We start from the raw sequence: 23226 nt of genomic DNA, 5'->3' as shown, positions 1-23226 counted from the left end.
TTTAAGATCTGTGAAATGTCTTCCCTTCAATTATGTCTGCACAAAACTTGTATGGAACTTGGAAAAACTGGAATAAGCTACTCCACTTGATTCCAGATTTTAAAAAAGGCAAGTCACAGAATTTCATGCTGAACCTTAAAAAAGTTACAGAAACATAAGCATCAATCATCTGTCCAAGTTCTGCGACTCTACACAGTACAGTCAGCTGTCTAGTGCCAACTAGAAACTTCTTATCCAGAAGAGCTGCTGTTCACCTCAATCCTTTCAGAAGCTAAGCTTGAACAAAGACCTAAAAAAACATTTTAAAAAGGCTTAACTGTCGATGTTCAAAAAAACCGTAGTAAGTCTGTTGTCATCATCTAATTCACAAAAGAAGGTGCAGTTCAAGCTAAAGGCAGCTTATCACTGAAAAGTGATTAACAATAATTACGAAGGATATCAGTTGGAAAAACAAAGAAACTGGAGACAAATATGTTGTCAGAAAACAGGGTTTTTAGGAGATGACAAGTTTATTTATAAACTGCCAACATTTAACAAAAACAATTTTACACTATTTTCCATTTTCTACAGAAATACAATAACTTACAGCGGTGCTTAGTCCATTTTGTCACTAATACATATAAAAACAAATCTGCCAATAAATAAGTGAAAAAAATCTATTTACCAACCACCACCACTAAAATTGTACCTGTAAATTTTGGAAGACATCTGCATAGAATAGTTAGAACCGTAAGGGTGCCTTTTATTATTTCGTAATTAATTTTGTACTACTAGGATATGAAAAAAGTTAATTAACATGCAACACAAAATATTTGAGATAAACAATGTAAAACTCAGTGTGCACAACAGGAAAGTAGTGCTAGGATGCCCTTCTATGTTTCTAAATAAACATCAGGAAAATGCATGTTTTATATGGTAGAATTCCAACTTCCCTTCACAGCAAAACTAGATTTATAACCATTTATACTTGGTTAGGTTCCACTGAAGATGGACTAAAGGTGTGGTGAGAATTATCTAGTACTAGATAACAACGAATAATTGTAGAACATCTCAAATCAACATTATGTAGATATATTTTAAAAGGTAAATTTGCTGTTACCTAGTTATAAGCATTTGTGAGATGAAAGGGTGACAAATGTGCAGTTTATTGTTGATCATAAATGTAGACAGCATGCCTGGAGAACAGCAATGCTTAGGCCATCACTATTTATTAAGACTTTCCCCCTTCAATATTGCATCAATTATCACATGCCACTTAAAAGATTACCAGTCATCCCTAAATATCTTGCATAAACCTCGGGCATCTATCTGTATGCTACTGATATGCAATATTTCCAAAACTAAAGTGTTACCTTGGTTTGCACACAGGCATATTGTATGAAACCTTCTATCACTAGAAAAGATTTAAAAAAGCATAGGGGTAGGGGAGAGAAGAGGGGGAATGGCCGGGGGGGCAGAGGTGGGAGAGAAGGGAGATAAAAATAGAGGGGGGAAAAAAAAGAGAGAGGACAAGGAAGCTTTCTCAGCTACTGATACCCTGTAGTACCCTTCATTTTTCTCTAGCTGCCCTTTTAAAACTAAAACATTCCACAGCCTTAACAGTTTCTTTTTCACAGTGCTGATGAGCATACACCACCCTAACTGTTCTTTTCTTCACTGAAGCCATTAATATGACAATTCTTTAAAGACAAAGAAGTCACTTAAAACTGATCACATTAAATATGTCCTGGCTATCAGATAGTGGCTAATACCCCCTCCACAGCATGGCCTGATCCTATGTCAATGAAGTCAGTGAGAGTCTCATCACTCACACTAACAGATGTAAAATTAAAGCATCCAGATTAAAAACCAACTTATAACCAGATCCTGTAGAATAAACTGGAGGGTTTATTACTTGCTTTAAGTTTTCTGATTTAATGAACATCCAAATTAAGTAAAAGATTGTCCTTATCGATTCAGGGCTTTCTTACATACTCCCTCTACCTAGCAGCTAGTAAGAGGAAAAAAAAAAGTGTATAAGTAAAACATGTCCTTGCATTTTTAAACTTTGCATTTAGGATGACAAGCAATACCTTCAGTAGTGCTCTATAATTTTAGGTGCTCATTTTAGAATGAATCACATTGTCTAGGAGGAGAGAGGAAAGGTGCTGGCATTTTCCAATAAAATCGATCCCTTTAAGGAAAGTTCTCAAATCCAGTAATTCAAAATCAGAAGGCATCCAAAACGAAGAGTAATTCCAGAAATATTTTTGATGTGATTTATTTTTATAAAAAGAACGTGCAAAAATATTGAAAATTAAGTACCAAAAAGACTAGTTGTTGTTTGTATTCAAATACCAATTCAAGTTGCTAGTTTGTGTCTGACACAGTTTTCTCAGCCTCCTGTGATGCTAAAGCACTTCATCCAAAACATGCCTATTCATTTCCTTTCTGGAGGACTCCTAGAAGGTATCCCCCCCGGCAGGTCACTGGCTGAGCGCTGCCCAGTCGTCCTAGCTTGCAAGACCTTACAAACTCTTTCACAGTCTCAAACACTTCCTACACCACCAATAATTATTTGTTTGGTGTGTGCACACATTTGCCCAAGTATCATGAAAATTAGACAGAGTAAGACAGAGAGGGGAAGTAAGAGATCTCGTTGCTTTCAGCAAACAACCTAGCACTGGCACTGATCCTGCTAGATTCAGACTTAGATCCTTCATGGAAGAGTCTGGTTGCAGATCACCAGTGCTGTATAAAAATAGCCAAATGTGGGAGATTTTTGCAGTTTTCACAGGACATAAATACAGTTCCGCCATCCATTCATTCACACATACATGCACACTTACTGTGGGAGAATAAATATAGATAATTTATTCACAAATAAGCTCTTTACTGATTACAAAAGAAAGAAAACAATCCCCATCTGACAGGAATTCATCCTGTGACAAAGTAAGACCAGTGAAAAACAAACTTAATGCTTTACATTCACTATCCTGTAGAACACTGGTCCTTTAGCTGATTACTTTCCAGTGTCTGACAGTCCTGTCATAATTTTATTCTTTCTGCTACAAAATTTACCATTTCTCTAATTTATCTTGGAAACCTACATAAGATTTACAATGGTCACAACTGTGCATCTGAGAATTTTTCATAGAAAATATATTGCAAAATATTATGTTTAAAACTAGCTGTATATCCCCTTAATAAGAAAGCTGTGAGAGTTAAATATTTTTTGCACATATCTTGATAAAATAAGCATTTCCCTAAATAGAATAGTAATTCGATGAACATGACAGTATTAGAAAATTAGTGTTTAATGGCTCACTTGAACACTGTAGTGCTGTCACTACCTTGGATCTTAATACTACTTACAACTACTTAAGACATATATTATTTTGATTATATGAAAGTAAAGAAGACATTCCCAAGCGCACTTTTCAAGATGACTACCCAGTTTTAAATGCATCCATTTCAAAAAAGAAAAACTGCTACAAAAGGGAATAAACACAGTAGGTATAAATATATTTTGCCTTCTAAAACCAAAATCTGGTACCTTGTATCATTTACATTACTTTTTTAAATAACAGGTAATAAATACTCTGTCACGAAAAAAGCCCAGTCCCTTTATCTACTCATTATACGCAGCATTCAGAAAATCTTAATGTATTAATGATGTACCAATTTCATAACTTTATTCACAACGAACATACAGGTGTACCTCATCCAAGAAAAGCTTTTTGTTTCATCATAATTATATTCTGTTCAGAAAGTGTCCTGTGAACAAAACAGGCACCTCACCGTGGGGTCTTCCCACCTCTGTTTATACAATAGGACTTACAGCACATTCCAGATGGTGCAGATAAAGATGTTTAATAAACTAGACTTCAGTTCAGAGTTCTGCTTGTCAGAATAACTCTGCTGTACGTAAGAGTCTGACAGGTATTAAAAAAGCTTTTGCAGTTTTAGCATTCATAGTCCTAACAAAAGATTTAAAAATATTAAATCTAAGATGTATGGTGAATCAACACAGATACTGTTAAACACTTCTCCACCATTACAACATATCCCTTTGAGATACTGACTATTCTACTGAATAGTACTAGGGAACTCAGAGAGGACATCACGCAGCTGTCAGGAGCTTCCTGCAAGCTTGCAACAGCAATTTAAGATAGAGAATAACAATATAATGCAGACAAAATGGTAAGCTCTACTGCAAATCACTGGGTAGATATAAAATACTATGCTAGACAAAAAAAAAAAAAAAAAGGCAGTTATTACATGTTTAGCTTTCTTTTCTTTTCTTTTTTTTTTTAAATCAATAATTATAAATAGTAAAAATGTACTCTAATTCACTACAATAGACTATGCCCTGAGAAGTAACATTACACACTAAGTAAAAGCCACTAGGAAGTGTCAGGTCTGTAATTCGAAAGAGTAACACAACGAATTCCCTGGAAGCACATATTTCCTCCATTTTTTAGCAATATTTTGCTTCTTCAGAGGAAAAGACTAATGAAAAGTTATGCTAATTCTAGGTTTTCAGACTTTAAGTACATGATCTTTTTATCTTTTCTCCTTCAAACTCTCCCTGGGAAACCAGATGGCTTCAAAAAGCTCTTGCTTTTCACATCTGAAAGAGAATATAGGCCTAGCATGAGGTTCTGAAAAAACTGAGCCTGATGAACTCCACTTAAGGACATCAGTCAAAGTACTTTTTGGGAGGTAGTCAGAGTTATATAAACACAAAATTAGGCCACCTCACCAATGCTTTGCTACATTCTTCTTTGCTGCTTGGAAGAACAGAGAAGAAGTTGAGAAGAAAACATATCTCTGAGCATATGGGGAAAAACAGAAGGAAAATTATCTTAAACAGGGACACTGAACTTCCTTTGAAACTACTTTGAATGCTAAGTGCATTTGAGAATAGGTGAGCTATACCCTTTCCTCTGTATCTGACACTGATAAAACAGTAAGATCTAATCGTAAATACGCCACCAAATGAGTATAAGAGAAAGATGCATTTAGAAGTCACATCTATGCTTCACTTCACTGCTTTTTCCAAAATTGCCCTACAAGATACAATTCAGCAGTTGTAGGCGTTTTCCCCCACACTGTAAGTGCAATGGTTCATGTCCTACTAGATTGAAAAAAAAAAAAAAAACCCAAACAGCATTCTTTCCTCACAGAAGGTAAAATACAACTAAGCAAAAAACCTTGTCCAAAAATTAAATCATTAAATCTCTGAAGACTCACAACTTAAATTTTTCTCTGGTAGTCACATTTTGTTCATTGTATTATATGTTATTCTGAAAGAGTATGCTTGTTGAGTCTGGCTATGCAGACAAACCCTTCCAAAATTCTTTGTTTCTATCCAACAATATTATACAGTACTGTTTTAAAAATTCATTAATTATCTATTTAGGAAAAAAAACCTCACCCCCATCCATAAAGTCTAGCTATACATTCTAATTAAGCAGCACTAACACAAAATTGGAAATGCCTGAAATTTTGATTGTAAGACAAAAATCTAAGCTTTCTATCTATATTACACTTCGCTAATTTGTCCTAAAGCAAAGTACATATAAGGTAATTAATCAAATAGCATAAACCGACAATTTAGCTTATCCCCTATTTAAATGACACATGAACTTTGTTGTATAAATATATAAGAAGTCAATAAAACACAAATATGCAGACATGAGTAGATTAACAAATATTAATCAGTGCAGCTATAGCAATGCGTTCCAATAAGGTCATACAGGTTTGTTATTGTAGCTATCTTTAATGCTGCACATGTTTCTCCAGTGACTGTAACACAAAAGACAAACCAGATGTCATTGAAATAACAGTCAATGTATTTAGCAGCTCAGAATTCGATCCCTTAAAAACGCAATTCCTTCTATTCCAATCTCTGTAGTTTTAAATTACATTTGTTCCTCAAACCCCTTTGTTTCTAGCACAAATTTCTACAAAGACTAAGCCAGTGAGCAAAACCAGCCTGCATCAATTCAAATGACACATACTACAGCATATGACAAAATCAGGAAAGATGCTGAACATTACATGAAGATGTTTACAGATGTGCAAAGTTTGTTTTTATATTTGAGGGAACTTCAGAGAGTAAGAGCCTTGTATTCTGCAGCTTCTGTTGGACATTTTCTCCCCAAGAATGTTCACTGACTACATTTTTAGTTTCTGATCTCCAAAACACAAAACAGCGGATACACTTTACTTAAAGAAAGCGTATTCAGTAACCTTTATATGTGTTAACTACCAATGGACCGAAGCTACTTCTCTTTTTTTCAAGCAGCGCCCAAATGGGACTCTGCAATACTGCCCAATGGCCAGATGGGTATGTGGCAAAGATCAGTTCTGAGCTTAATGCAACTTGTTACAAGTATCTCTCCAATCATTTAATGTATGAGGCTTCAGGACATTGACAGCTTGAAGAATTTAGATATTATTTTCTTCTTTCATATAATTTACATTGCTACCATAAAGCTTGAATTTAACAGCTTATTGTTGGCATTTCTTTCAAAGCAAAAAAACATGATTTGTTTCAATTTCACTGTTACTGTTCAGTTTTCTGTGTGGCAGAGCCTGGTCTGCAAACATTTCTAAATGTAACTATTCTTACTGGATTTAAAAAAAAAAAAGTGTGGGGGAGTATTTCCATCAGGTGCAGACTTTGAAAATCCACTCTTAAGAGCTATACTACAGCCATCAGTGTTTTGCAAAAGTAATAAAAATATCAGCACCATCTCTAATCAGAGTATTCAGAACATTTTCCAAGTATTAAAATTCAATGCAACTCTTTTCAGTTACATAGGACCAAGTCTTGTCTTCCTCTGAGTATGCATCACTTACACGTGTATTATGAGAGCATCTGTTTAAATGTTTATGGTGGAAAGATTGTCAAATTCAGTAGCATAGAATTTTCACAGTACAGCTCTAATAAAGCTAACTAAGACTCCAGATTATAGTATGGAAGAAGTATGTAATAGGTTTCAAGTCAGATTCTAATGTTATTATTTTCCTCTAAAAGCCTCAATCACTCCAGTCCAAGAAGAGAGCATTTCTTCTTTCCATAGTTCAAGAAATATTTCTTATCATGTTCCCACTTCTGAGGCTGCTCCTACCACTAATATTTTTCTCACAAATAAGTAATTTTTGCCAAGGCAAACAACACACAACTACATTACTAAGTAGCCCAGGATCGAGAATGTGATCATTAATACTTGATTTCACACTTTCCGGGTTTGCACTAGTCATTAATGGGATACTGTTAATTAATGGGATATTGTTAATCAAGCTGACACATGCTACCATACATAATATATCATCCATACTCAAGGAATATCAGGTCCTCTGAGACAGGTAAAAGTTCTTGCACAAGTTAAGTTCTTTAAGTTCAGACTGCATTTGTACCTGAACCTACCCATTTATTAGTTATCACAGAGGCAACATCTTATGATAAAATTATCCTCTCAAGCCATTCCCACACCTCCTTCAGACAACAACTATGTTCTTCTGCAACTACAGCCATCAACCAAGACAGCATCCCAGAGCACTTCAAAACAAATGACCAAACATCCCTAGCTACAGAGAGGCAGGTGTGGATGCCCTCTGAGACAAAACTTCGACATGGAGATGCTCAAGCCTAGATCCATCTTATCTAGGTACTGTAAACAGAACAGGAACAGTGTATACATATAGAAATGTCTTTGTTAGCTATTCTGTGCCTGAAATGTGTCACAAACATACTCTCAAAGACTACAGATGGTCTGTTTTCATTCTGAAATGCAAGAGTAAACCCCATTAATCAAACTATTTAGAAATGCTGAAATTCCATATTTCAAGTGCCTTTTTTTTCATTTGAAATGATACCTTTTGAGCAGGCTACCTGTGTTTTTCCTCCCTCATTGTTTCTCTCTCTGTGCAACAGAAACAGTACCTTGAAACTTCATCATGGTCAAGAGGCATTTTGGCCAGGAGATACATACAACAATTCTGATGAGGACACTAACTTGAAAACTGAATCCCCTCAGTGAACAGACTGATTTTAAAAGAGGCCATGTTGTCATCGTAGAGACTTCTACACCTGTAGAATGTTTCCCCCAGGTCTCTAGATCAGTACAATTCTACTAGTGTAAAAAATCCCTTATGCAGACAAGTTCTAAGGAAATGACAGAATACACAACTATATTTAATTTCAAATTCCCTTCAAATTTACAGTTACGTTAACAGAGATGTATGGTTGGAGAAGAGCTCTTAAGGAAGAGTAAAGAAGATAAAAAAAACCCCAAAGACTGAAGCTCAAAGAACAAAAGGGAAGAGATAGCTCCCTCCTGCTGTCACTTTCTTTTTTTTAACTGTATAGTGTCAACAACCAGTCAGAAGATTTAGTTTTTACTCCATCAAATATTGGCCTTGTACAGTCTTGGTTAAGTACAATCAGCAAAGTGCGATTGAGGAGGCTGAGATTCTGTAGTGAACATAATACATTCAGAAACGTTATCGAGCGTGATTAATTCTGGATTGTTGAGATAAAATAAATAAACACCAAGTAAGGAAAGAAAGTAGTCTATTTTAAGAAAAGTACTTCCAAATACAGCTCTAAGTGTGTGAAGATGTGTTTGAACTATTTTCTGTCACGTTTTCTTGTGTCAGGATTTCAACTATCAAGCTAACCTGACAACTAACAAGCAAACAAAACCCCAGTTAAAACAGTAAAAGGCATGATGGCTCCAATATTGTTACTGGAGCCTTGAGAAAGAAACACTTCAATCTGGTGTTCTACCAAAGGTTGCTAATACAAAAATAATAGCACTCACCGAATACAGTTTGGATTCAATAAGGTGTTAGCATGACACCACACAGTAAAGAGGAACACCCTGGAAACAGGTTTAGCTGTTACTGACAGATTCTCCCATCCTTTTTTCAGACACTGTTTCACAAGCATTTCGGACTTTTCTTCTTTTACCTCTTTTGTTTTTTAAAAAAGTGTAATGATTCAGACTTAACACAGAAGTAAAAAGTAAGAAAACGTCATGGTACGAAGCTGACAGAGTGGTTTCTTAAAAAGATTAAGGAACAAACTGCATTTGGTAAATAAAAAGGTATGCCAGTTTTTAATAAAGTGACAGACTTCTACTCTGAATTTGAACTTTAGGACTGACCATCAAAAGAGAGAGAAACACAAGGTTGGCTAACACTTGCAACCAAGACATGCATTTGTGTCTGAAAAGAGAATATTGCACTAAGAAAAGAACCCTGAAAGCTTTAAACACTTCCTTCACTGACTTAAAAATTTAACTAACCATTTCCTATAAGCAGTAGCAAACCTGGCTTGGTCCACATCCCTACAAGTTGATAATACTTTATCAATGAACTGGTATTCCATTTCTGGACCAGGAGAGTCCTGCATAGGAGCGCGCTTCAGGCGTTTTGTTTCTTGTGTATAACCTTGTTTGCTGCTGGATTCATTCAAACCATCAACATCCATAGCTTGAGCCATGTGACTTGTTGCAGGACTGTGGTGGGAATTATTCAGAGTCTCATCACTGCTGTCCACAGATGATACCACTGCACTCAGAAGAGGAAATTTGTTGCTTAGGTGCTGTTGAAGGTAGAACACACACCTTCTTCAAAGGAAAAAGAAAGAAGAAAGAAGAAAAGAAAAAAGTCATGCACTGAAAATAACCTGCTGTTGCTGCTAAACCGCTTCAATTCATTTGCCATCCCACCAGATTCCCTCACAGACAAAATCTGCTGACACTGCTCACGAAAAGGGCTCAATGTCACTTAGGCAAATCTGCTCTTATCTAGTCAGGAATCTGCACCCACCTAGTAAAGCACAGGTTTTCTGCAGCTACTCTATCTTTTGTCTACCTTTTGCTCATCTTTTGTCCTTTAAACATTTAAAGTGTGAGGATGCTCCTAACAGTATCTTGTGTCTCTTGCACAAAATACAGGGACAAGCAGAACTTAAATCAGCAAGATACTTAAGCCTAATCAATTTTTCCATGCAATAGTTCTGATTATGCTCTTGAATATTTTCCAAAGGCTTAAGACATGGTAGCTTAAAAATTTTTGTTGAGTGGTACTCTTAAAAATCAGAACAACAATTTGTTTGGAAATATCAAGCAAAGAACAATCCACAAATCAGAAGGAAACTCTTTCGACCAAGTCCTCTTACCTATGACACCACAAGGTTTCATGCCCTGGGTAATTATCAATCAGTTCAGTGCAGAGCTCCATCTCTTCCTCTAAACGGCGGGGGAGATCCACGCTTTGCTCCTCTGCACAAGCAGCTTCTGTCCCTGCACCCTCCTCCTCCTTCTGAAGGTTAGGGTTTTGTTCATTTACCAGTATGTTATTGTCAGTCACAGTTCTGCCTATCAAGGAATTGAGTAAGAACTGGCGATAATGAAATCCACTATGGTCCGAGACATGCATGGATACCCAATATTTAGTGGATGAAAGTTCATCAAGGAGAACCTGAAACAAAAAGCGGGGACGTTTACAACCAGCATAAAGAAGGAACTTGCCACCAATGCTTCTGCATCCTTGCAGAAAAGAAATCAATACTTCTTTCAAACTCTGAAAAGATAAGTTTCTCAGAAACCTAACCACAGGCTGATGTGGAAAAAACCCCAAACTACTTATAATAAGAAATAAGCAGTGGTTTAAGAATTTCAGAATGGTTAGGAATAAATAGAGAAGGCAGAGGTGGTACACCAAACTACTGATACTAGTAATAAATAACTGATATTAGTTAAAAAAAATTTACTTTTTGCCTAGGGCATTGTGGATGTCAGAGGGTGGGTGAGTTACTTAAAAAAAAAAAAAAAAAAAACTTAAATTAATTTACGCCTTAATTTTCCAGGAAGAATGTCAATCAATAACATTATTTTTTAAGTCCTAGAGCCTGTGGAATACAAAACTATTTGTCCATAATCAGGTTGCTTGACTTGGTAATTGATGAACCCCTAAAAAGGGTTTCACAATAACTCTGGTAAATAATTATACTGCTGATTGTAGCTCTGTTTATAACACTTCTGGAATAGAGAATTTTCCCATAAGTCTGAATGCTTTTAAACCTTCAAAATTAATTTCTGGAGAGACAGGCAAGTTTGGCTACCAGACAAAGCTTCTTTTACTTTATTTTCTCTATTAGAGCTGGTGGTTTCATTTTGTTACAGGGTTTAACTTCTTTCCTCACATTGCTCCTCCTACAAAGTTTAAACTCTCCAAAGACATCAAAATTACCCTTTTCATTTACTTCTAAAGACTTTGAATAGAATCTTACTGGTATACTCTTGCTTTTCATCTTTTCTCCTAAGCTACCTATATCCCTTAACAGGACCAGCTGATGCAAAGCAACTTTCATAGGGAGAAGTCTTTCTTTTTTCTCCTGCAGCACAAAAGACAGAGCCTCCCACAAAGAAAACCACGGAAACACACAAGGTTAGTTATACACCTTTTTGTGGTGCATTTGTTCTAAAAGAAATCAGAACAAACACAAACAGTGTAAACAGTGCCTTCTACCTGAGATACACAAGGTGTTTTTTTATATCTTGACAAGAGATATCAGCATTGCTTTCCTTTGACAGATCAGCAAACTAAAGTGCAGTATTAAATAACAGCCCACACATGCAATTCTTAAGGGGACTAAACCTCTCCATCTCCAGTTCTGCACTTTAAACCATAAGATCAGCTTCTCCATTTTCAGCAGAATTAAGCCTACTGTTTTAAACTTCTGAACTTTGAAACTGTCGAAGAATAACATGAGGCTCAGAAAAATCAGACCAGCCTTTATTCAGCAGGAATTGATACTATGCACATCATGTCCAACCTAGATCTTGGAATAATCCAATTCAATTATCTGACATATATATAAGCTGCAAAGTTACAGGGGAACATCTTAATTACTAAATTGTATTTTAACTCCCTGTACAAAGGGAACAAAATGATTCAAGGATCACTCCTTACCTGAACTAGAAAACCTCTTTAAAAAAAGCAATACAGAAGATTGCCGTTAAAACCTCTTTAGACCTACAGAAAACCAAAGCCTCTCATGTAGGAACCTCAGAGTAACAGTTGAAGATGCTTCAAACACTGGAAGTACACAAAAAAGCAAGCTAACGTCTGAATTCCAACAGAGGTTCTTTCGTACCAAGCCAGTTTTCTCCATTTCCACACTGAATAGCACAAGCCGTTTGTCATTGTACTGAGAAGCAAACCATATGAAAATACCTCTGTCTCCACTCTTGATAGCCTCTCACAGAGGGCTGTCTTCTACCTTCAGAGGTGAGCTGAGTATCATGGAACTGGCATCCTCCTCCAGAATAGGACATATGTGCTCAGTGACCTCTGTTTTAACGCTGGGTCTACACTCCCTCCTACACCCTCCCTGACCCTGTGCTTGCTTGTTTTAAAGTGCTTATCCAACCATAAACTGCAGCTCCAAACTTCCTCCCTGGTCTGGGGCAAAGGAACTGCATCTGGGGAATAAAGATTTTAAGGATAACCAGATAAATATGGCAGTGTCCACCTGCACAAAAGACAAGTACGTCTGGAGGCCCAGTCATCTGAAAAACAGCCAAGGCCTTACTGGGGATGTCTACAAGAAAAATTACTTTGTGTCTTCTTAACATATTTCTATCTTCTGCTTAGCAAAACAGGGTTTGTTTTTTTTTTTTTGACAAGAAAATTCAAGACTTTATTCACTATTGTATTATACCTTGACAGTCAGCTTTGCCAAATGCTGTAGAACCCAGATGCGATGGGACCAGGCATTGTAGTTGCTTGGATATCTCCCAGCAGCTTCAGAGCAGACATTCATTTCCTCCTGCACTAGTCGGTGAATTCTCTCCACAGGTGCTGCTCCCAGGTTTCCTTTAGTCGCAAGACTTGGCAAGGAGTTTTCCTGAATTAGTTGTTGCAGCACCCATCGTCTGGTTAAACGATGTAAAGTGTTAAAGGGGAGAGAGCAATTTTAAGACGAAAAAAAAGGTTTTTTATTTATATAAATCAAATCTTCCAATACCTCAATTATCTGAACTACACTCTAGCCAGATAAGAATAAGCAGTAAACATAACCATCTGAATGCTTCCCATACTGAAATCTATGACATTATGATCATGCCCCAACATAATTTAATTCTAGCTTTAACTCTAACAAACTGTATCAGTTTGTTCACTCTTAAGTTGTCATGGCTACTCACAGCATATAGAAAAAAAACAGAAGGAAACGGCAAATTTACAAAAAAATGCACACTGTGCACATAGGATTTTGCATGAGCTCCTCTTTCAAAGTCTTGCATAGCACTAACGTGAAGTATCCATCAAGAGATAGAAAAAAGTCACTCAACAAAAAATTAACTCTGCTTTGTCAATATTTTTTACATCTGACAGTACTGCACACAGCAAGTCAAATTAGTTTCTGTACACCACCAGAAGTAACAAAGTGCAAAATGCTTAGTTTGAAGGGCTATAGGTATAAGCAAAACAAATCTTTTTATTGATGAATTACACATATTTGATTTCATGTGACTGAGAGAAGCACAAAAGTCTTGATTTATTTTTTTTAATTTACTCTAGACTGACTTTTAGTAGTATTTTAGTAGTGTTTTTACAGGCAACCTCAATGCTGCATAAGCCATGCCTCTGCAGCCCCTACACAAAAGGGTCCTACAAAATCAGATCACAGACGTGTAAATTTCCACAGAACAGCACATGCCAGCAGAATTCCAATGGCCCCAAGTGGAATGCTCTGGAAAGCCAGACATCCTGTTGTCTGCTACACAGAGGCATCTCTGTTTTGTACTGGCTAACAGCAGTTCCAAGGTCAATTAATAGCAACTTTCAGAAAATTGTCACTCCTGGTTAAAAGAAATCAATAACTAAAATAAAAATAAGAAATTCATTTTTTTAAACAGAGAATTCTATTTTGCCAGTCATACACGAAATTGTGTGTGCGTGTGTGTGTGTGTATATATATATATAAAGTAGACAAGTCAATTTTTTATTTAAAAAAATAAAACTGGTAATCCATATGCTTTCTTTCTCATTTGAAAACATTTATAAAATACTTGTTTGCTGGGTTTTTTTTATTTACACTGTATCTTTTTCTCCTGATTATTAAAAAAAAAAAAAGACTTAAAATACTGGAAGACAATATTAAACATAATTTATAAGAATACATTTTTAAACTTTGTCAGCAGAAATCAAAAGCAGCGTATGAACACTTTCTTCCTATACAACATTTGTTTTAACTAAAGATGTACAGCCAAACAAACCCTCCTCTTTGACTGTTGTATAACTGTATTTTATGAAATGTAGTAATTTTGAAGACTTAACTTTTGATTTTTAAAAATGTCTTTGATCCAAACATCACCTTTAGGATTTTTTCACTTCAATCCACAGATTTGCAAGAAATGGAAACTGGAATATTGACTAGGCATAAAAACTAAATGAGCAGAGAGTCATTCCTTGGTATAAAAACTAAATGAGCAGAATCATTCCTTTAACAAAAAATGTGTATCATTTCATTAACATTGACTTCTGAGTAAAACAATAAAAAGACAAATTATTTCAAGCCTATGATTATTTCAGTTTCTTAAAATGAGGATGCTTTATAAGATAAGGAATTCTGATAAATTATATATACAGAAGAGAGTGAAAAAATACAGACTTCATGGTCTCTGTGGCTGCAACCTTAAAAAATATATAATGAAATTTGAGCTACTTGCTAGACAGGGCAATCACAACTTCAGAAGATTTAAAGTGCATTTTTGCAAACTGCTGAATATCATGGTATTATTTTTAAAGTTTTTAAGAGAAATTGCCACTAATTAATTTGGAGTCACTGTCGCTTTTGCATGTTCCTATTACTATTATGGTTCCTGGAATTATCACAAATGAATGAAGGATTGTTAAGTGACTGCTGCACAATCAATAGATATACTGACTGTATATGTACAAGATCTATCTGAACACCCAAAAACATAAAGCAGAAGGTCATCTGGCAAAATGAACAACTGGTATTTTTACGTGTTTAGTGAGTGTACTTGCCGTGTATAAGAAAAAACAATTTCAATATGTTTTAGTGAATTAATAGCCCCATTCTATTTTTTTGTACTTCTGTCTTGAGATTTCGTACCATGGGGGAACAGAAAACCCAAGAATAATCATTATGCCGATGCAGAAAAAAAAATTTTTGCACATCTTCTTTTCCAACATGTATCAATCATGGCCAGCATATCCAAATCCAAGCTAAACATTTGTACAATCATACTCGAATATACTTTTCTGATGTAGGTACATAAGAGAAAGAGCAACAAATTATGACAGTATTAAAATACTCATAATTCAAGATTGCATGGAAGTTATAGACAGAATTTTTTAGTATTTCTAAGAGGTAAATAAATATAAAGAACTTAACATTCTGACTAATTTCATAAAAACTTATTGTTCTTCAAAAAGTTATGAACGACACTAGGTTCAGAACTATTTAGATGCAAAAAAAAGCATATTTTTCCAGTGTTAGCTACCATGTATAAAAGGTTAAACTATGACAAACTGGAAGATTTTTTCCCATTATAACTACACACTTTTGCTTCAAAGCCATCAAGTAGCATGAGTCAGTAGCATGAGGATGATGAAGAGCAGTTGAATGACAAAATTAAAAATCAGTGCCACAGAAATTGATTGTTGTTGCTGCTATATCAATATTACTAAGAAAGAAACACCCAGGAACATTCCATGTATTACATTCTAATTAACTTTAAGAATTTTAAGCTCATGCACTCACAAAGAAGAGCTAACCAACAAATTCCCCTTCCAAAAACTCTCATGTAGTCAGTAAGATGGAAGTTTTATTTAGGTTTTTTATAGAGTATGAGTCCCCTAACACGGTATCAACTTTACAGTTGTCCTAATGCTGGACATGTTAAACACCCACATTGCAAACTGCTTCCTAACATGCTACCTTCAGTTCTCTTCAAGGTGTCTATAAAAGGACGAGTTATCCTTTTATTGGCAGAATGAATAAAGATCACACATAAACGAAGATTTATTTTGGTTTTAAACAAAGTTGAGCAGTGGATCTGTACTTCACTTGGCTGTGCTACAGGCATTTTATGAATGCTAAGTCATGACTGAGATAATTAGCTTTGTGCATTTGTGTAATTCTGGTGCTATGTTTTCCAAACATGTGATCTATTATTATAATGTTTAGTAGTGGTGACTTAATGACTTTGCTTACATTAGAAATGATAAAAATAAATTCAACAAACCAAAAAGACCAGTACTGAAATGGGAAAGAAGTCAGCTTTGGTTATAAAGATTAGCTCTTTCTGGAATGCCTGTAGACCATGATATAGTAGTAAGGTGGAGGGAAAGAGGGAGAAACCTACAATGCTCCAATACTTACTATTGATGGCATCGGAATTTTCAGGCTGGGAATTTTAGGTGCTGCAAGACATGACAAACCTTTAGGAAAACCTACCCCACCCCTCAAGTTTATTAAAAAAGTATGCAGCAAAAAGGTGTATATGATTCCAGTTCTAAGAGTAAAATATAGGCAGGTAGCTTCAAAAGCCAAAGCATAGTATTGCACAATGACTGCATCAAAGATTCTGCTATATTGTTAATTGCCTTCCTTCACCTATGGCTCTTCTTAACCCAAGAACAGGAAACAAAAAAACTCTAGGAAAAATGGTTTTAAGGAGTCAATAAAAGGCAGGGGAAACAAACCTATGAATCCATGTTTCTGGACTCTTTGGAAACTTGGTTAACGCCAGTTTTCCAAGATGCAAATCTTTAAGTGGATTTAAAGTGCCAGACAGTATTAATTCTTTCCTACAAAAGATAAAATAAATCTGTATGAATAAAAGTAGTAACCTGGAAACATAACACAAATTCCAGTAACAAATTGCAAGGCATTTCCTTTGTATCAGAACTGAACTTCACTGTCAAACTACAAGAGATAAAATAAATCTGTATGAATAAAAGTAGTAACCTGGAAACATAACACAAATTCCAGTAACAAATTGCAAGGCATTTCCTTTGTATCAGAACTGAACTTCACTGTCAAACTACAAGAGTTTAAAAACCCTTTGGTGGATTCACCCATTCCACTGTGCTATACATACATGCACACTATTCATCAGGTCCAATAAAATAAATCCAGATCAAAGAACATGATCTTAATCTGAATATACACAACGCATTGGTTCTCAAATCTACCCAGAAATCACTGAGTCAACAGCCAATAGGGTTACATATATGAATAAACATTCCCTCTTGAAATTAAGCCCTAATCTAAAAATACCATTACACACAGCACTCTCCAATACTTACTTTCAGTTTATAAATACTGCCCAAGATGCAGTATCAAGGTTCCCTAAATTTAAAAAGAAGGGGAAACTATTCTTTGTGCGTAGAATGTTTTTCAGACTTAAAAAAAAGGCTGAAATTACGTTTACTTCAGTGTAAAACAACTTTTGGTTTAAGGAGAAAAAGAAAAAGAAAGTTATTTGCCCCAACAAGACTTATTGTTCATCCAACACAACCCTTCTCAGAGCACCTCCACCACAGACTGAGCAAAACCAAAGTCCGTACTTGGCCTTCTCACAGAATCCTTCTTTGCACAGAATTCCCTGCCCCTCACCCTCTTCCTTCTAGCTTTACAACTCTTATTGCCTGTCCTGACCACGTTTGTAGGCATCACCCCATCACTGGTTCCTCCAAGGACAATAGTCTTCATATCCTATTCTCCAACCTAGTGGGTAGCAGCTTTGAAATAAAGATACAGTAAGTTACAAAGTTACCATCTGCAGAAAGAAAGCATACATTTCCCCAAACCTACAGAAGTCATAATTATAACTGAGAGTGAAAGAAACAGAAGTAATTTTGGCATGGGTTTGGGTTGTGGTTTGGTTTTATTTTAAAATTTATGATTCATCATAACATTAGGCACGACACCAGGTTCAGCAAGAGGAGCATTAGTAAGTAAGGAGCAGATGATCAACTTTATGACCAAAAAAAACCAGGGGAACAGAAAATATCTGCTAACAAGTAAGAAGGTAAAACTTCTCTGCAGTCTGACACAGAATATATAATGTGGTCCTAAAGTTATGGCCTGAGTCTCACAAACAAGTTGACATATTTCTTTCCTGTGAGTACTTATGTCCTTTTCTGTCTGTTTTGGTAGTTTTCAGTAAGAAACTGACTCCATCTGGTACTTTGGCTTTGTGTTGCTTTAATTGAACCGTATACCCAGGGTCAGAAGCTAATGGTTGCAACTCTAGCAGTGAGCAAATATTATTTACAATTGAAGAAAAGTGGTGAAATGTATAAATCCTTAACTAAGTTTTGCTTCTGATGGCTAGAGAAGTCAGTAGAGAACTGCCTGCAGAGATCAGAAACATACCTACTGGGACATTCATTTTTATCTAAACCAAGTTCCAGCATGCTTTAGATTGGATGCTCTTAGCTGGTTTTCCAGGTATACCAGCCAGAAGTGGCAGACTGACTACACTGTTCCATGGTAGAGTCACTGACTTTTGGAAAGCAGGCAAGAGAAAGATTCAGGGAACGTCAACACTGGAGCAGGTGGAACAATTGCCCCACTGCTGCATTGCAAAAGGTGACATTTCGGTAAAAATCACCAGAATGAAAATGCAGCTTAGGTCGGTCTGACACTTAAATGCATGTGCATATTTAACACAGATTTAGATTACCAGGCCACCTACCTTCCCAAACCAAAACTCTCACTGAAGAAATTGCTCTTCCTATTTTAAAGCACTAACTGTAAATAAATAGGCTCACACTTACATACTTTTAAGGTAAATTTCCTCTTTTGCAAAGTTGAGGAACAGTACAGACAAGATTCACTTTCACTGCTGTGGTAGAAAAGCTGGTTTTAGCTTCAAAGATTTTCATATGAGAGATTCTCCCATTCACAAGGACTGCAATCACAAGTATCATACACTCCTACATATCCCCTCTTCAGGGCTTTTTCAGCTAACATCCAACTTGGAGTATGTAATTTCTAGCTCATTTTCTTGCCACATGGATCATAGATAATTTTTCAGTGTTACGGACTGTAGCTTCCATAAAAGATATTCTGAAATTTTAACTTGCCTTACGTGACACCTTTGAAGCTATTGATATCTAATAGTAAAAACACTGACTTCTCAGAGCATCTTGTTACCTAATATTTTTTGACTTTGAACATGCCAGGAAGTATAACAGCAAGAACAAAAGCACTTATGACAATTCCTTTACAATCACTTACATAAAAATTTTGGTCATTTTAACTTGCAAGATTTTTCAACTTCTAAAAACACAAAATAACTGAAACTATGATTAAAAACTGGAGATATCTTGTAGCCCATCCAGTATAAAAGGGGTTTTCCTCTCAGCTCTAAGAAGTGACATGCTCCTATTCTTTATCATGTTTTCCTACACCATACAACTAGCCTTTGCTCAGTTCTCATAGTTTAGGTTATAGTCTCTACTTGCCTTTCTGCAGCTTCCCACTTACTTCTAATTAAAATAAATAAATAAAACACAAGCCTATGTTGTACGTAGTAGACACAATTGTTTAGAATAGTTTTAAAGTCAAAGTAGACAATCTACTCCTTCCTAGCAGCTAGCATGTTTAAAGTTCTACGTTCTCCTGTGCTTCATTAACCAGATACAACTTTCTGTGATTGCCAGCTGAGCTGAAATGCTCATTTGCCCTCTACAATGCTACTTCAGTCTTCTGACTTGGCTGAATGAATTTGGTAGGACAAACATTCCCTGAGCAAGATAAAAGCAATCATCCCACAACAGATCCATCAAGTTCTGCAAGCAGAGTGCAAATTTGACACAATTAGTTCTCAGCTCATACTAGATCAGGATAAGGATTTATCTCCAGCATCCATGCAGAACAGAGTCTGTCCACTCTGTGACTGTATATGTTACACATCTGGCTAGCTTGACTTGTAACTTGCTGAAGCAGGAATTTCACAGAGAAGCTGAAATGGTATGTCCACATAACAAAAGTGCCTACCCTTCAAAAGAGCAAACTCCCAGTACCAGCCTGAAACAATGCAGGGTCAGATTCAGCAAAGCAGTTCCTTGGCTAGAGCAGGTTCACTGGTAACTCCACAGATACGGCCTGGCTTATATAACAGCCTCTCCCTGGATGCTAAACCGACCTTCAGACACAGAGTGCCAGCTAGGTCAGTGGTCCAGAGTTTGGGGAGCAATGCCATCTTCTGTAGTAATTTATGTCAGTAAACCGTAAACATCATAAAAGAGAAAACAACCCATTAACATTTTTAATTCCATTTACTACTTTTAATTACATACGCAACTTTGAACTACTCCTCTCATGCACCTAAAAGCTAATTCTTTCAGCTGTCAGGCAGAACAAAAGCCAGACTGATAAGGATGAATGCACATGCAATAAAAAAAAAATTTCCACAAAACCTAAACCAAAAACTTGAACTCAGTTATAAGTACCATAAGATTACATTACTGTAGTAGCTCTAGTTCTTATACATGCTCCTAATACCATTTTATCACTTGAAAGCTACTCAAGCTATACATCTTCATGACAGTAAGCTGTTTGCTATCACATTCACCCCTCTTTCTTAGACCTGAGAGGCTAGAAAGATACAGATCCCAGCAGAATCCTTCAGAACTACATCAACAGTGAAAGACGAAAGAAAAAAGAAAATGTTCAATTCACCATAGCTGAGGCTGACAGCTAAATGCAGCCATTATCTTTCTAGGTCATTTTGTTAATACACCTTCTACAGTAATGCACCTTAACTACAGAAGTCCTATATTTCTGAGAGCCCTCCTAGAGACTATCATAATTTTCTGTCAGTCCTTCTATAGTTCTGAGACTATACCTTTAAGATTGACTCCAGTCTTACCTAGGCAGCAGAAAGAGAACATTCCTCCAACTCTGAGATTTACAGAAAAATCATAAAATTACAGGGTTGTAAAGAACTGCTGTTTCTGCACTTCCTGAAGAGCAAGGAGGTAAATTCCTGCTTCTTCTCTATAATGACTCCTGGAGAAGTTCTGTAGCATGACCTAGGGTGAAGCTATACTTAACCCAGCAGATACAAGAAAGGAGCGGGAAGCAGGGGAAATGTGTCTGAAATAGAGGGCAGATACCTGCTCCCCTCCTCTTGTAGTGTATCTACTGAGCTCTATTCAGCTCTGACAGACTGCACTGGTAATGGCACCAAACTGAACCAGAATCTCAAAAGGACTCAGGAGTAAAATAAAAACAGTGACGACACACAACAGACATCAGTTGGGCACTGTGTGATTCAGCAAAAAGGATATGCCCATCTAAAGGTTAGAAATGTCCCTCATTAACTGATAGAAGGAAAGAAGAGTGGAAGTTCAAGGGGACTTACACACTCTGAAAACGTGGGGCAAACATGTGACATGTGTCTTCACATGCAGCAGTGTAATCTCTGGTCTGCACTACCAAAAAAAAAAAAAAAAAAGGCAGTCCCAAACTATCTGCAACATACAGGATAGAAGAAACTCTTAACATTCCTTCAGAACACTTTAGTGGACAAGCTCTTGCTGTGTCACTAATTACCACTTAAAACAAAGCTTACAGATGACTCACATAAGGCCCAGGTCTTTCTGATGTCATTCCCTGAGCGCAACATACCTCACATTCCAGGCAGTGGTGAAGTCGGGGTTCAGCAGCAGCAAGGTACACGTGATATCTATCAGCTCTAAAACGACAGAACAAGAGGCACCACGATTAGTAATGATTCACACACAGCAGTGTTCCCTTTGCACTTCCTTTAATCCCTGTCATTCCTCTAAGACTCTCTGCCACGGGCTGCTGTACCTATGTATGACCATCTCTGTAAAATATTGCTGTCTCATTCCAGAAGAAATGATTGCTTAATTTAAGAGGGAGCAAAGCCTGCCATATCCTCCCTTTTTATTATTTAAAATAATGAACTGAGTATGCCTTCAGCAAGGGAAAAAAACATTATACAGAATCCTTGCGTATTCAGCAATTTAAATTGCACACAAGCTGTATATATCAGAAAAAGAGAATTCTTCACAGAAAATCCAAAGAATTTAAATATGATAGTACAACTAAAAATATACCTTACTATTTCAGTACAAGTCTGAGCTGCAGATGACTGCCATATATCACACTGTTACAAAAAATATACACATTATAAAAAAACTGCAGCTAGAAAAATTAAACACCATAACCATGAATCAGGATTACAAAATTACTGTTAAACTGCACAGAAAAAGTTTGAAACTTCAAAGAAAAACTTTAAATACATTATGAAGTGCTTCAGACTGAGGTTTTAAGACTAATCCACTAAAAAAATCCAAACAAAAAAATAAACCATGTTTTCCATCCTGCATTTAAGCACTGGCTACTGTAGATTTACATATTACACTTATTTTTAACAATGTCATAAAAAAAAGACTGAGGTATACAGTTATTTTGGATGGAAAACTAATTTCATTGTAACCCAGTCCTTCCTTTCCCTTTGCACTCCACTGCACCATTCCAGCAGTTTTGGGTCCCATCAGGGAATCAGTGGGGATTCATGAGGCATCTCCACTTAAGCTTGAGATACCAAGGACTGTCATTAACCTCTACTCTCTGAAGGCACAGCATCACATCAGTCAACCTGTCCTGAAATCACAAGTCTTACATTTACACAGTAATTCTGCAACTGACCAAGAAGTTCTAAACTGAATGTGACTATCCAAGCTTTTACAGTCCATAACGTTTGGCTACATTCTCTCCTAATCAACCCGCATTTAACATACTAAATTCATTGTACTTCAGGTGACTTCCAGCAAATAAGAGGCACTTCAATACTTGAAGGAAAAAAAAAAATGGTATCTCAAGGAACCAGGTCTCTGGTTAACGCAGTTAATGTGACTGTAAAATGAAATGTGAAAAAGTCAGTGATGAAATGCAACAGTAATGTAACACACATTAATGCAAAATGAAGAAGGACATGGCTTCATGTATCTTTCAAACAAAAGTTAATACTGAAGAGGGTCAAAAAGTGGAATAACTTTGTATATAACTGTATGACTGACTGATCATTTATGTCTGACAAAGTAATTCTGTGTTTCCCATGGTGTTCTTCCTTACAAGGAACACGCTAAACCATCATATAATGAAGGAGGTTGATGTGGGGTGTGGTGTAGAATTCTTTA

The 23226-nt window shown here is 36.3% G+C and overlaps 1 protein-coding gene across 1 annotated transcript in view; it reads right to left on the bottom strand.

The window, feature by feature from the left end:
• Positions 1 to 474: 474 nt before the first annotated feature.
• PTAR1 (protein prenyltransferase alpha subunit repeat containing 1) overlaps positions 475 to 23226 on the bottom strand; it is a 34976-nt gene continuing 12224 nt past the window's right edge. Inside the window, exons 3-7 of the mRNA XM_032675341.1 lie at positions 21686 to 21752; positions 16744 to 16848; positions 12728 to 12941; positions 10181 to 10482; positions 475 to 9626 (exon numbers count right to left, since the gene is read on the bottom strand). Coding sequence (XP_032531232.1) covers positions 9278 to 9626; positions 10181 to 10482; positions 12728 to 12941; positions 16744 to 16848; positions 21686 to 21752 — 1037 coding nt within the window. The 3' untranslated portion in view covers positions 475 to 9277. The remainder of the gene's footprint in view (positions 9627 to 10180; positions 10483 to 12727; positions 12942 to 16743; positions 16849 to 21685; positions 21753 to 23226) is intronic.

Source organism: Chiroxiphia lanceolata, chromosome Z, assembly GCF_009829145.1.
Source record: "Chiroxiphia lanceolata isolate bChiLan1 chromosome Z, bChiLan1.pri, whole genome shotgun sequence".
NCBI lineage: Eukaryota > Metazoa > Chordata > Aves > Passeriformes > Pipridae > Chiroxiphia > Chiroxiphia lanceolata.
Note: the sequence above shows the minus strand (reverse complement) of the source record. Positions and strands in the feature narration are given on the sequence as shown.